Source organism: Cydia splendana, chromosome 13 (assembly GCF_910591565.1).
Source record: "Cydia splendana chromosome 13, ilCydSple1.2, whole genome shotgun sequence".
NCBI lineage: Eukaryota > Metazoa > Arthropoda > Insecta > Lepidoptera > Tortricidae > Cydia > Cydia splendana.
Window position 1 is genome coordinate 13,516,966 of NC_085972.1, and position 12,827 is coordinate 13,529,792.

Consider the following 12,827-nt stretch of genomic DNA (forward strand, 5'->3'; position numbering starts at 1 on the left):
CGAAGTACCGTACTACAAGTACTTACCTGCGCCTGTTCTCGAGAATGGTCGTGCCACGCTCTATTGGGATCGATCTATCATCACTGACAGGACTATTGTCGCCAATAAGCCTGACATCGTGCTGATAGACCGATCGCAGCGCCGGGCCGTGCTCGCCGACGTCACCATCCCCCATGATGAGAATCTCGTGAAGGCCGAGAAGGACAAGTCCAGCAAGTACCTAGACTTAGCTCACGAGATTACCGCCATGTGGGATGTTGACTCGACGATCATTGTTCCGATAGTTGTGTCAGCGAACGGTCTCATAGCGAAGAGTCTCGACCAACACCTAGAGAGACTCTCGCTGGGTGGTTGGATCAAGGGTCAGATGCAGAAGGCGGTAATATTGGACACGGCGCGTATAGTACGTCGGTTCCTCACTCTGCGGCCCTGACCACCGGCAGCTTGGGCCAAGCCCCGCTGCCGGCGGCACCCTAGGTTAGGTTTTCTATAATGTGTTTATATGTATTTTTTATTGTTTTGTAAGTGTTTTTATATTTTACTTTTATATTCATATTATAACAAACCTAACTTAAGACGAAAAATAAATAAAGAGAATAGTAAATAAAAGTACTTTATTAAAAAAAAAAAATATCTTAGCGTGATTATTTATCAAAAGGAATTTATTATTTTACAAACAAATTATTGTAGTGGCAACATATTCTTACTTTTTTTGGTCTTGAATTACGTTTTGCAGTTTACATAAGTACTAAAACCCAGTTTTAATTTTATACAGGCTTCAGGGCGCGATAAGTTCACGTTCGAGTTGAAGTGGTTCATCCAGCTGCCGGATATCGTGGTGGTAGAGGAGGAGGTCGGCGCAGCGGACGCGCGGGAAACCTCCCCCGCCAACATCGTGGCCCTCAAGTCGCAGGCGTCCACCGTGCGCGACCAGATACTGGCTGAAGAACGAGCCGCGCAGGATGACAAGGTAACATGATAGGTTCACGATCGAGTTGAAGTGGTTCATCTAACTACCGAACATAGTAGTTGTAGAGGAGGAGATCGAGTCCGTTGCCTGCTAACATCGTGGCCCTCAATTTGCAAGCGGCTACGGTGCGCGTCCAGATACTGACTGAAGACCGAGCGACACAGGGTGACAAGGTAAAACAATCTAATCATTTTTTAGCCTATTTGAGCCACTGCTGGGCAAATCTCTACGACTCCCGGTTTTGTCATATCCGATTTTTCGATCTTTGTCTCATTTGTCTCTGTAAATTTTACTATATATTTATCTCTCTTATAGAAAATCAGACTGGGCAGTCGCGGCACGGCAGAAAAGCAGCGCAAGAAGCTTGCAGAGCTAGAGGGGCAGCTAGTACTGGCATCGCCTAACCTGGTGCTACGGATTGGAGCGCGCGCACCCGGCGCGTCCGCGCTGCAACGGCACCACATCTTCTTCCTGAGTTCCGAGTATGAGCGCACGCAGTGGATCGACTCCATACATGCACTACAGGTACGTTTTATATACGACTGTAATTACTGAGTACATAAGGTTGAGATTTGAGAGGTTCACAAGGGAGGTCACGACCCTCAATACTTGAGATTACGAGGCAAGGAGGAGAGGAAGGTTGAGATTCATATGTAGGTGCTTCGTGTGGGAGCGAGCGCGTGCAATGGCACCACATATGCTTCCTCAGACACAACTCCTCCAAGAGGGTACATTATACATACGACTCTAATGACTGAGCCGAAAGGTTGAGATACGCACGATACGAAAGGTCTGTTGGCGTCGCCCAACCGTGCTACGTGAGTGCGTCCGCACCGGTAATCTCTGCGCTTTGTAGAAACTAAGTCGTAAATTCGAGTACTGATGTTCTTGAAGGCAAGCACAAATAGCTAGCGGATCTAAGTGATAGTTTAGACCAATGAGACGATAAAGGGGAAAACAAAACCGTTAAATCGATGTTACATGGCGTGGTGTCCTTTTGAGAGCAGCGCAGAAAATTGCAGTATGTACACACTATCGTTTACTCGTAACAATGAGGAATTGTGTTACAGGCATCATCGGCGCCACCAGGCGGCTCAGCGGCCGTGTCGATGCTGGAGCTCCAGGCGTGGGTGACGGCGTGCCGCAGCTACCTGCAGACGGACATGGGCTCGTACCTGCTGCGCAGCGGGCGCGACGACTCGCTGCTGCTGGGCGACCTGCAGCTGCACATCACCGGCATGACCGCGCCGCTCGACTCCTCCGCCGGTGAGACTGTTATATTACTTATATGTCGGAGCGTGACTCCAGAAGGACGTAATGCAGCGTTACAGTTTCATAGTTTGACGCCTGTATAAAATCGATTAGCAATGTTGAGCTACGTATTACTTGGTTGTAACGAAATTCATAAAGTTGCGTAAGAGTACTCGTAACGCCCTCTATTGGTCGTTGTTGAACTAAGATGACAGGTAGAAGGCTTTGGAACGTCAAGAGGTTTCTCTTGGGTGAACGTAGGCACGAGTTGGCATTTTTGTCGTTATGTTGGTAGACCGGTCGAGCAGGTTTGCCTACTTGACTTAAAGGCGGGAGCAGGCAGGCTCCTCGAGCAGAATTGATCAAGCCGCGCTAGAGATCGGACGTTAGCCAACCTCGTGCCTAATTCGCCACGTTCCTGAAGGCTTATACCTGAAGGATTATTCTGAAAGCTTATAGAATCCAACGTTCTTTAACCATTTAGCTAAGTGTTTTATTCCAAGTGTTATTTTGATTTCTTACGTGTGATTAGAAGCTTACCTTTGTAAAATAAAGAGAAGAAGTGTTGTTTTGAAAAGATGTGTCCCGCCGAGTTTGTTGCCGGTCCCATATTGGGATACCCTTCTCCAATTGAGAAGGAATTAAATCTTCTCGGGTCAGAGGTGTACGGTTGGAGCCGGCCTAGCTTGACTTGAATAAAGACTTGAACGATTTTATGCGATCCTTTTATTTTGAGTGCAATCCAAATACATCCCAATAGCGACTAGATATTTTAGTAGGCCCTAGTATGGTTAACAAGTCCGAAAGTTTATTTCATGCACTGGTAGCATACTGACTTAGCTGTGGAGTAATACATCGAGATACTACGCCCACCTGCCATCCTGTACAACCCATGCCTGCTGCCCTCCGTCATATATATTATTATTGGCGCCATCATAGTATAAAAAAAAAACATTTATTTCGGACCACAGAAACCATAACACAACAGGTTAGTCGAACATGTACATGCAGGAACTTAAAATTAAGACTATGTTAGATACAATTACTTAACTTATTAGATATCTACTACATGTATTGTGTATATGTTCCGTAATAGTTCCTATTGTTAGATAAGGCTCCTGAACACTACATAAGTAGCAAAACAACAAGTTTGTTCGTGGATAATTCACGGCACCGCGCGCAAATTGCGGGCATTTTTCTCTGTCACTCTAATTACGCCTTCATTGGAGTAAAAGAGACAGATCCCCGCAATTTGCGAATTTCGGTTTTCGCGGTAGCCCCTCAGATTCCTAATACACCCGGCCGCTGGTAAATCACACGGTCTTGGCACAAACTTGGGGTATAGTCAGGGTTGTAGAGGTTTTTTTAAATACTTTCCTAATGTTGTCGTGTTTTGCGATTTTGATGCGGGTATACAATACTAAACATACGAATTCATTTCAGACTACTACATAGTGGTGGAGGTAGATTCGTACGGGCACTACTTCCGCAAGGCGAAGTCGAAGCTGGTCTGCCGAACGGCGCAGCCGCGGTGGAACGAGACCTTCACGCTGGAGCTGGAGGGCTCGCAGAACCTCCGCCTGCTGCTGTACGAGGACGCGGCGCGTCCCGTGCTGCGCGGAAAGTGCACTGTCAAGGTGTGGCAACTTTGAAGTTAAAAACAATACAATATACTACACATATTCTTTATTGCTCACCAATATGAAAAAGAACAGCATAACTTAAACTATGGTAGACAACAGGCGGTCTTTATCGCTAAAGAGCGATCTCTTCCTGACAACCTTAGGGTAGTGGAGACGCGGCAAAAAAAAAAAACAAGTAAGTAGTAGTAGTAGTAGTTAAGTATGTGAACTTTGAAGTTATTGTTACTTTACCATGTGGTGATGTGCTGTATTGAATTACAGTAAACTTATATTTTCGGAATCAGTTTGTATCAATTATTACAAAATAAGTGTAATTTGTTTACACCGCTGCATGGTTTATTTTCCGGAGATTTCAAGGAGTACTTCGTTTCAGAGATAAATAAGTGCACAAAACGCTCAAAAATGGAGACTTTCGGTCGTCAAAACGTCTCGCGCGTGCGGACTACAAATAATGTAAAACAATAATAAATTTAACATTTTTAAAGTGATATCTGATATTTGTAGACTGTCCTACAAATATCACTTAAAATTTTATTACCTGTAATAATATGTTACACAACGAAGGCCGCAAAAATATGTGACACGCTCTTAAGGCTCTAGAAATAAGATCGTGTCAGATATTTTTGGGGCCTTCATTATGTAACATATCATTGCCGGTGACTGTACTATAGTTTAAATTAGTGGAACAACAGTGATCGATATACATGTAATGCAAAAAAAATGCGCTCGGGTCAGAATGTTGATGGTTGTTGTTGTGTGCAGCTGTCGCGGTCCTGGGCGGCGGAGGCGGCGGGCGGGGGGGCGGCGCGCACGGTGGCGCTGGGCGGCGGCGCGCTGCCGCTGCGGCTGCGGCTGCTGCCGCCCGAGCACTCCGCGCGCCGCGTGCCCACCGCCAAGCCCGGCACGCTCTTCGGCGCCAAGATCACCAGCGTCGCCAAGTACGTACATGCCCACTATTTAGTCCGGTAGCAATAACTTTTGAAGTTATAAGATTATTAATGTTGCTTAGTTTTTACATATAGTTTCCAGACCACATACTAAACCTAATAATAATAATTTGTGTCATCCTAGGTATTTGCTTAGGTAGAAATTTAGGTATTTCTTTTTTTAAACAGCATTCGGTATAAAAAATATTCGAGATGAAATTCTTTGTTTCCCTGTAAAAGCAAAGTGGCTTCCGACGTACACACGCATGTTGTGTCATTTTCATCCACGGGTATAATTACATTTAATAAATACCTAGTAGTGAACCTAAAATGCCTAAAATAAAATTATAGTCGGTAAGTGAAGTGTTGTACTTCACAGGATATTATAATATGTTATTCAAACAAATGTGTGTCAAATTCATCCATCGCTTTTATTTTTAATTTTTTTTTTCTTATAAACATCATGTATCTGCCACAAAAAAAAATTCATGTTATTAAGTTTACGTCTACATTATTATAATGCCACTTCGAGACAACATTCATAATTTGGGTCATTTTCAACAACGGTTTTTTACTATTTGGCAAAATAAATCTTTGCATGAACGGCGTACGCGGGGAAGGCTACCTACGCGGGTAGGGTGCTTGTTAGATGAACATTATGGCTCCTCTACACGATGGGCCAACGCCGGCCACTCCAAGGGACGCAGCCATGCGGTAGAACGAGATAGCAATATCACTTGCTCCCTCCTTGCATAAATGCGCCCCTTGGAGTGGCCGGCGTTGGCCCATCGTGTAGAGGAGCCATTACAGTGTATTTATTTATTTCATTCGGAGGCATAATTACATTAAGTCCTTTCATAGTGTGGGAGTAGGTATGTAAGTAGATTTAAAAAAAAGACCGGGCAAGTGCGAGTCGGGCTCGCGCACAAAGGGTTCCGTACCATAATGCAAAAAACGGCAAAAAAAAACGGTCACCCATCCAAGTACTGACCCCGCCCGACGTTGCTTAACTTCGGTCAAAAATCTTAATTCTGTTTTTAGTATTTGTTGTTATAGCGGCAACAGAAATACATCATCTGTGAAAATTTCAACTGTCTAGCTATCACGGTTCGTGAGATACAGCCTGGTGACAGACGGACGGACGGACGGACAGACGGACGGACAGCGAAGTCTTAGTAATAGGGTCCCGTTTTACCCTTTGGGTACGGAACCCTAATAAAATGTAGGCTCCTCATACTGACCAACATTCGTGACGTTCGCAATCAAAAGGTACCACTTTATCCTTGCCATAAGGACTCTCTGACAGGTGATTTGTATAAAGATACAATAAAATTTCGTCTTTATGGTAAACGACAAAGTGGTCCCTACCTTTTGAATGAGAATGTCACATCAGCGACTTTTAAAAATAAATTTTATTCGTTATTTAGTACACTTTTTAAGATTATTTTAAGACGCAATGTATTGCTAATTTTGTGATGTATAAAGCGTGGCAAGCAACGTCAATTACAATGATGATGGTGTACATTGAATACAAGACTTCATAAATTTTAAAAGTTATTGAAAAAAAAAAAATATGTTCGTTTGAGGAGCAGAATATAATTGTTTTAATTATTTTGGTGATATTACGGGCTCCACCGGGTTGGTGTAATCATGAGAAAAATTTTTGGCTTGCGATTATCGTTAGCCACGCCCCCCACAACATACCATGAATTGAATGCAATGAAAATATTTGCACTTGCATGTGCAACTATAATATGTACCTAGTTGATACACAATATAAAGACTGATTTTATTAATTTTAGTAATATATATTATTACGATACCTTTTGGTTCAATTGGCATAAAGGACAAAATGCTACTTTTCAGGAGACGCGAAAAACTGCATTTTTTTTAAATGTTTATAATATATTTTTGTTGTTTATCGAGCTATGTTTTTGATGTGTATTGGAAAAGTACTCAAAATGTTAGTCTCTTTAACCTGAATTAGGGGCTGTCCATAAATTACGTCATCGATTTTTGACGATTTTTGAACCCCCCCCCCCTATAATCATCCAAAAATCATGCTTCAAATGACCCCATTTCCTCCTACTTCATGCTACCGTCATCCGATGTCCAGACCCCCCCCCACCCTAATTTGAAATGACGTAATTTATGAATAGCCCCTTAGCAATCATATCTATAAATTAAAAGAAGTTAATGTCCTTTAAAATTGGTCAAAAACACTATGAATGTCGTTTACGCCCATGAAATTTTTGATAATTTAGTGAATCTTGTTTATTAGGGGGTTGTAAGTGACGTTATCAGACTATTTTATACCAAATTCGGGGTGTATTAGTTACCAGTCACGGTCCACATGTTAACTTTTCTCAGCATAATTTACTGTTACGAAGCTTAAAAATGTATCAAACGGTAGTTGATTATGCCAGGTATATCCCGATTAGAGTTATAATTAATATTTAATTTGAAGAGCAAACATTACATTTTAGTAATAAATGATCCATAAAACTATTTATTTACTAGGCATTCTAGACCTTTACGCCCATGAACAAAGATAACTGCCGAAAAAACTCTTAGCGTAAATGCTTTCTAATTTAAGGGCAAACATTACAGTGTAGTAATATAGGTCCCAGAAAACGATTTATTTGTTATTATACACCGCTATGTCCATGTTACTTGTTTTAAATTTAGAGTTTAGAAACTAATTCGTGGTAGTAAACGACACAAATATTAGAAAAGTCCTTTACAACCTTGTTCGCTTCATATACTTATGGTAAAATCATTTTAGGGCGGGTCATAAAGGGCAAGTAAAATAATATCAATAGTAAAATATGGCCTTTACGACCATATTGACCATACGAGATACGATATGAAAAATCATCAAGACAAATGAAGGCCTTAAAGGACGACAAAAGACATGTAAGTCATTTACAACAATATTTATATTTAGCGGTAACCTTTACGATAATATCTATGAATTTCTAATTTATAACTGGTCATTTACGCCCCTTGAGATAAAATGTTTTTGCAAGCTCATAGTGCAAAAATTGGGTCGTAAAGGCAACTTTTTAAGAGATATCGAAATTTTCACTATACAGAACGAGAGCGCTTGGAATTCTGAACAAAACTGTATATAACGACTACCGTAGGCTGAAAGGGCGTAAGGGACAAAGTTGCGAAAATGCAGTTATACTCAGTATTTTTTTCTCTATCGAATAGTATATTTAACGTCTCGATAACTTGAAAAAAATGTCCGTTAAGCCCTATGAAAAATCAATGCTTGAACACAATTTTCCAACGCATTTGGCCGTATCTGCCAATTCAAAAAAATGTTGTGAGACATTTTGGCGTAACTCCCAACATTGTGTACGATACGCCCTTTTGCATCGGAATTTTATTAAATTTGTGGTAATGTTTTGTCCGTTACGCCTCTTTACAGTAGCTTTTTGAGTGCTAAATGTACGTTACGCCCACAACTAATGGATATTTGTTGCGAAAATGCAGTTACACGAGTGTTTGATAATTCAATGTATGAGATACGCCTCCGTACTATGTATAATTTCGGGTTTATAATTGTTGCTTTTTTGTGTTTAAGTGGGATGACCTAGTTATACTTTCCTTGTCAATTTTTTTATTAAGTAGGTACTTGCATTACCTGCTCATGTGCTCATTGCTTTATTTATAGGGTTACTAAATTTTGACAATTTAAACTGAACTAGTGGGTACTTTTTCATCAGTTTTATGAAAATAACAAAACATGACTATATTCAAATGATAATTATGGCGTTTAATTAAGGTTAGACTGATAACTATTAGTTTTGTTTGTGACTGGGTCATTGGTAATATTAATACTTTTTTGTTTAAACCCTAATTTCCAGGATTAACCTTATGAAAGTTACTGTCTAGGTATAACGTTTGCATTTAAATCCATAGAAGTACGTAAGCCTGGCCGTATGCCTTTTTCTACTCTAATGTAATGTTATAAATATGCGAGCATTTTCATTAAGTTTTACTGAATAGACATACGAAATTTCAAAACTACTATTGTACCTAATAGTATTTTAGTATGTAAAAGTAAAATTTATAATCCAATTAACATTACAAACAGAAATAACGCATAATACTTTCTACAGTAAAATTAATTTGTTACAAATTGTTGTATATCAATATACATAAATGGTAGGACAGCAGTGATTCTGTTGAAGTAATATAAACCAATAAAAAAAACATTATTTATGTGGCTAAGAAAATGACCTTTTCCACGTTTAAGTATCCAAAATAACAAAAATGGGGAAAAACTTAACAGTGAATACATCTCTATAATTTTTCGGAAAAAAATGTAAATTATAGTACTTAGAAGTATAGTGTTCCCTAAATACAAGTTGCCAATATTGCAACGAAATTGTTGGATTTACGCCAAATGGTACTAAAACAGTTTAATTTATAGTACATTACGCCCTTTTTCTAATAAGATAAACAATAAAGAAGAGGCGTAAGGGACACCCTTCTTAAAAACAGTCGTGTTTTTTTGGCGTAACGGACATGCTATTTTCGTAAATAAGCATTTTATTATAAGTTAAAGAAATCAATTTAAAAGACCTCAAAAAGTTAGGAATAAGCCACATACAGGCATCAGTTAATTCAAACAAACAAAAAAGGTCTGATTTTTTTCTGAAAATAAAACAGTTTTTCGGCTCTCCTGAAAAATCGCGTTTTGTCAGTTAAGCCCTTTGAGCCTACGGTAGTGGATATAACTAATTTTCGCCAAAATGTCCTTTACGCCAATTGAACCCAAAGGTAATTATTATCCAAGAAGCTTGAACTATCAAAAGTGTTGGTAATTATTATTTAAGGTAAATCTATTCAAAACATCAGAATAAACAGGCATTTAATAACCTCAATACGTGTAATTATGAAGGGGGATCATTTGTCATCTCTCGATTCCCAACGACAATCCACTTTGCCGCTTTTTGTATTCTTGTAATTTTGGAAGTAAACCAGCTTTAAACTACAGTCCACTTATTATTTCACCACCTTTACAACACCTGAGACCAGCGAAGATTTTACATGGTCATGGTCATGGGGGATCAGGGGGGGGAACGTGATCGTATGAAGGGGGAGGCCTATGTTCAGCAGTGGACGTCTTATGGCTGAGATGATGATGATGATGATGATGATGACGTGTAATTAATAATACCTATTATAAAAAAATGGTAAGAACAAAAAAAATACATTAAATAAAAAATGTGCATAATTTACGTTAAGTATGGAAAGGCTGGTTTATGCTATTTATAATGAAAAAAAAAAATTATATGTTTATAATAAAATTTATTAGTCCATATAATTAAGATATATTGAAGTTAGACTTGATTAGATATTAGATATATAAATCAAAATATTAATAACATTAATATAAATTAATATAAATTAAGTTCAAGAAGTAATATTTTATCAAAGAATGAAAGTAACCTCAAGTCACGGTATTAATACCCAATTTTACTCAAGTGGTACCTTTTCCCTGTCACTGTCACAAATATATGATGCGTGACTGTACTGACTGTGAACACTGAAGTTTGCAAATTGCGGACTCTTTCTCTTTTACTCCAATTAGACGTAATAAAAGTGACAGAGAAAGATGTCCGCAATTTGCGAATTGCGATGTTCGCGGTAGGCTCTCAGGATGGATCTGTTACATATTTGTTAATCAACATTACGTAACGAACGTCAAAGAGGAATTTCACATTCTCAATGTCTATAGATATAAACAGACCTTCATTCTTTTGCTAAATGGTGACATTGTACAATATCTATAAGTTCTCTTTGTAGTAGTATAACTTTGCATAAGTTGCGTTAATTTGGCGCGCAGGCGAAGTAAACATGCGTTGCGTACGCAACGTGTGGTTTTTAGAGAGAGGCCCTTACCCACCGCCACGCCAAGGTCGCGCCGCGCCCGACCGCCTCCCCCCCCCCCTGCACGGCCTGCGTTGCCCGTTAAGAGCCACCCGCTAGCATCGTATATGAACGCAAACATTATTTTTGTATTATTTGTTTATGCAATGGATGAAACTGACACAAATTCATATTTCTTATTTATCCCGCCTTTTATATTAATAAGATGTGAACTCTAGTAACTTTAATATTCTTTTGTAATGGTAATAGCCTGTTAGAACAAAATTATCAAAAATCTTATGAAGCTATGCCTTAATAAGACACATAAACATGTAACGTACATATTGACACGATTAAATGCGACGTCAGCAATTTTTTTGAACTTTAATTATTTTTTGAGTCATTTTGAATAGTATGACATAGTATCCAATTGCAATGGACGTAATTGACACAAACTATGTTTTCACATTAAAAAAACTATCCTAAATGCGACACAGTTACATGTTTTCTCTCGAATATTCTTTTTTCCAAAATAATTCAAAATAAAAATAATTACCACAAATTATTAAATTACTTAAAAAGCAAATAATATCTGTGACACAAAACAAAATGTAAGATTAACATCTTAAAACAGTATTCGTAAGCGAAAAAATAATTGACTTTAATATTACTTTAAGTTAGGGCTCAAAATATAGCCAGCGCTACAGGACTAATTATGACGGGATAAACAATATTAAATCGATGACAAAATTAACGACGAGTAAATTAGATTATTTTCTACAAATAAACGAATGGTTATGGACACATTTATTTAAAAGAAAGAGATACATTTATTATCACGCCACAGAATGCATTCACATAATAATTTTATCATTCATTTTAACAATATCTTTTTGAGGTTTCATAGATAATAGATAATAGCTGATTTGATTGATTAAGGGTCGGTTGCACCAAACTGTTCGTATCGTTAAAGAGTTCGCTAAATTTTTATGTATGGAAAGTTTCATAGTAAAGTGCCGGGGCGCGCCGGCTGACGTTGATCAGTCTGTCAAATGTGGTTGGTGCAACTGGCCCTAATTCACTAGCCTGACTAGCTAAATATAATATAATTTTAATGATATTACATTATTTTTAGATTAAATATGAATGTGTGATGTTCGTTGTCCAGGCGTGAGAAGCGCAACATCCCGTTCATCATCAGCGCGTGCGTGCGCGAGGTGGAGCGGCGCGGCATCCTGGAGGTGGGCGTGTACCGCGTCTCCGGCAGCGCCTCCGACCTCGCGCGCCTGCGCAAGAGCTTCGAGACCAGTCAGTACCTTATTTCTAACCACTATATACTACCCGTTTTCGTACCTGTACTGATGCTTTCAGCTGTCTATTTTAAACGCAATCAAACAGGTAACTTAAACGTCTTTTCAAATTCCGTACGTACACAGATTGTGTATTATGCCGGTTACACACGTAACTATAAATCGTAGCGATTAAACTGTGCAGTCCGATTTGCGCAGTTTTATTTACCGTGTGTATGACAAATCGTTGTCGATTATCGTTCATCGGTGGCAGTTGCAAATTATATTAAATAAATCGTTGTCGATGCGTTTGCACAGTTTTATCGTTACGTGTGGATGGCGATCGGTCATTTCGGCAGTACTTCACGTAGCTTGCTTGTGTGCGCACGTTCATTCTTCAAGTAAATAATGAAAAATGTAATGAAAAATATATAAATGAATCCATATTTCTCTTGGTCACGGCATCACGCGTGAACGGCTGGACCAATTTCGCTAATTCTTATTGTCTTAAAGTTGGTCAAGCAGATCTTGTCAGTAGAAAAAGGCGGCAAATTTGAAAAATGTAGGCGCGAAGGGACTTCCTCTCATAGAAAATTTGAATTTCGCGCCTTTTTCTACTGACAAGACTTGCTTGACTGTCTATATGTTAGTTATTGTCAGGAGAAGTTTCTTATGACAGAAAAAAAGAAAGTTGCGCGGAACATTAGAAAATTTAAGAAAACTTAACTATCATATTAACTTTGATGACATGGATAACATGTTTCTTGCGTGAGCTTCTGCGGAGAACTGACGATCGACGCCGATATTGGAGGCGTGTGGAGGCACTAGGAACGTTCGATTTATCTGCACAGTCGGACTGCAC

The 12,827-nt window shown here is 39.1% G+C and overlaps 1 protein-coding gene and 1 long non-coding RNA gene across 2 annotated transcripts in view; both read left to right on the plus strand.

The window, feature by feature from the left end:
- Positions 1 to 12,827, plus strand: part of LOC134796152 (uncharacterized) — a 118,307-nt gene that overhangs the window by 47,617 nt on the left and 57,863 nt on the right. The gene's annotated exons all lie outside the window — the stretch shown is intronic.
- The window catches only part of LOC134796140 (active breakpoint cluster region-related protein), a 58,711-nt gene that overhangs the window by 40,877 nt on the left and 5,007 nt on the right, over positions 1 to 12,827 (plus strand). Inside the window, exons 13-18 of the mRNA XM_063768113.1 lie at positions 776 to 970; positions 1,286 to 1,495; positions 2,041 to 2,236; positions 3,665 to 3,858; positions 4,627 to 4,802; positions 11,845 to 11,984. Of these exons, the coding sequence (XP_063624183.1) occupies positions 776 to 970; positions 1,286 to 1,495; positions 2,041 to 2,236; positions 3,665 to 3,858; positions 4,627 to 4,802; positions 11,845 to 11,984 (1,111 nt within the window). The remainder of the gene's footprint in view (positions 1 to 775; positions 971 to 1,285; positions 1,496 to 2,040; positions 2,237 to 3,664; positions 3,859 to 4,626; positions 4,803 to 11,844; positions 11,985 to 12,827) is intronic.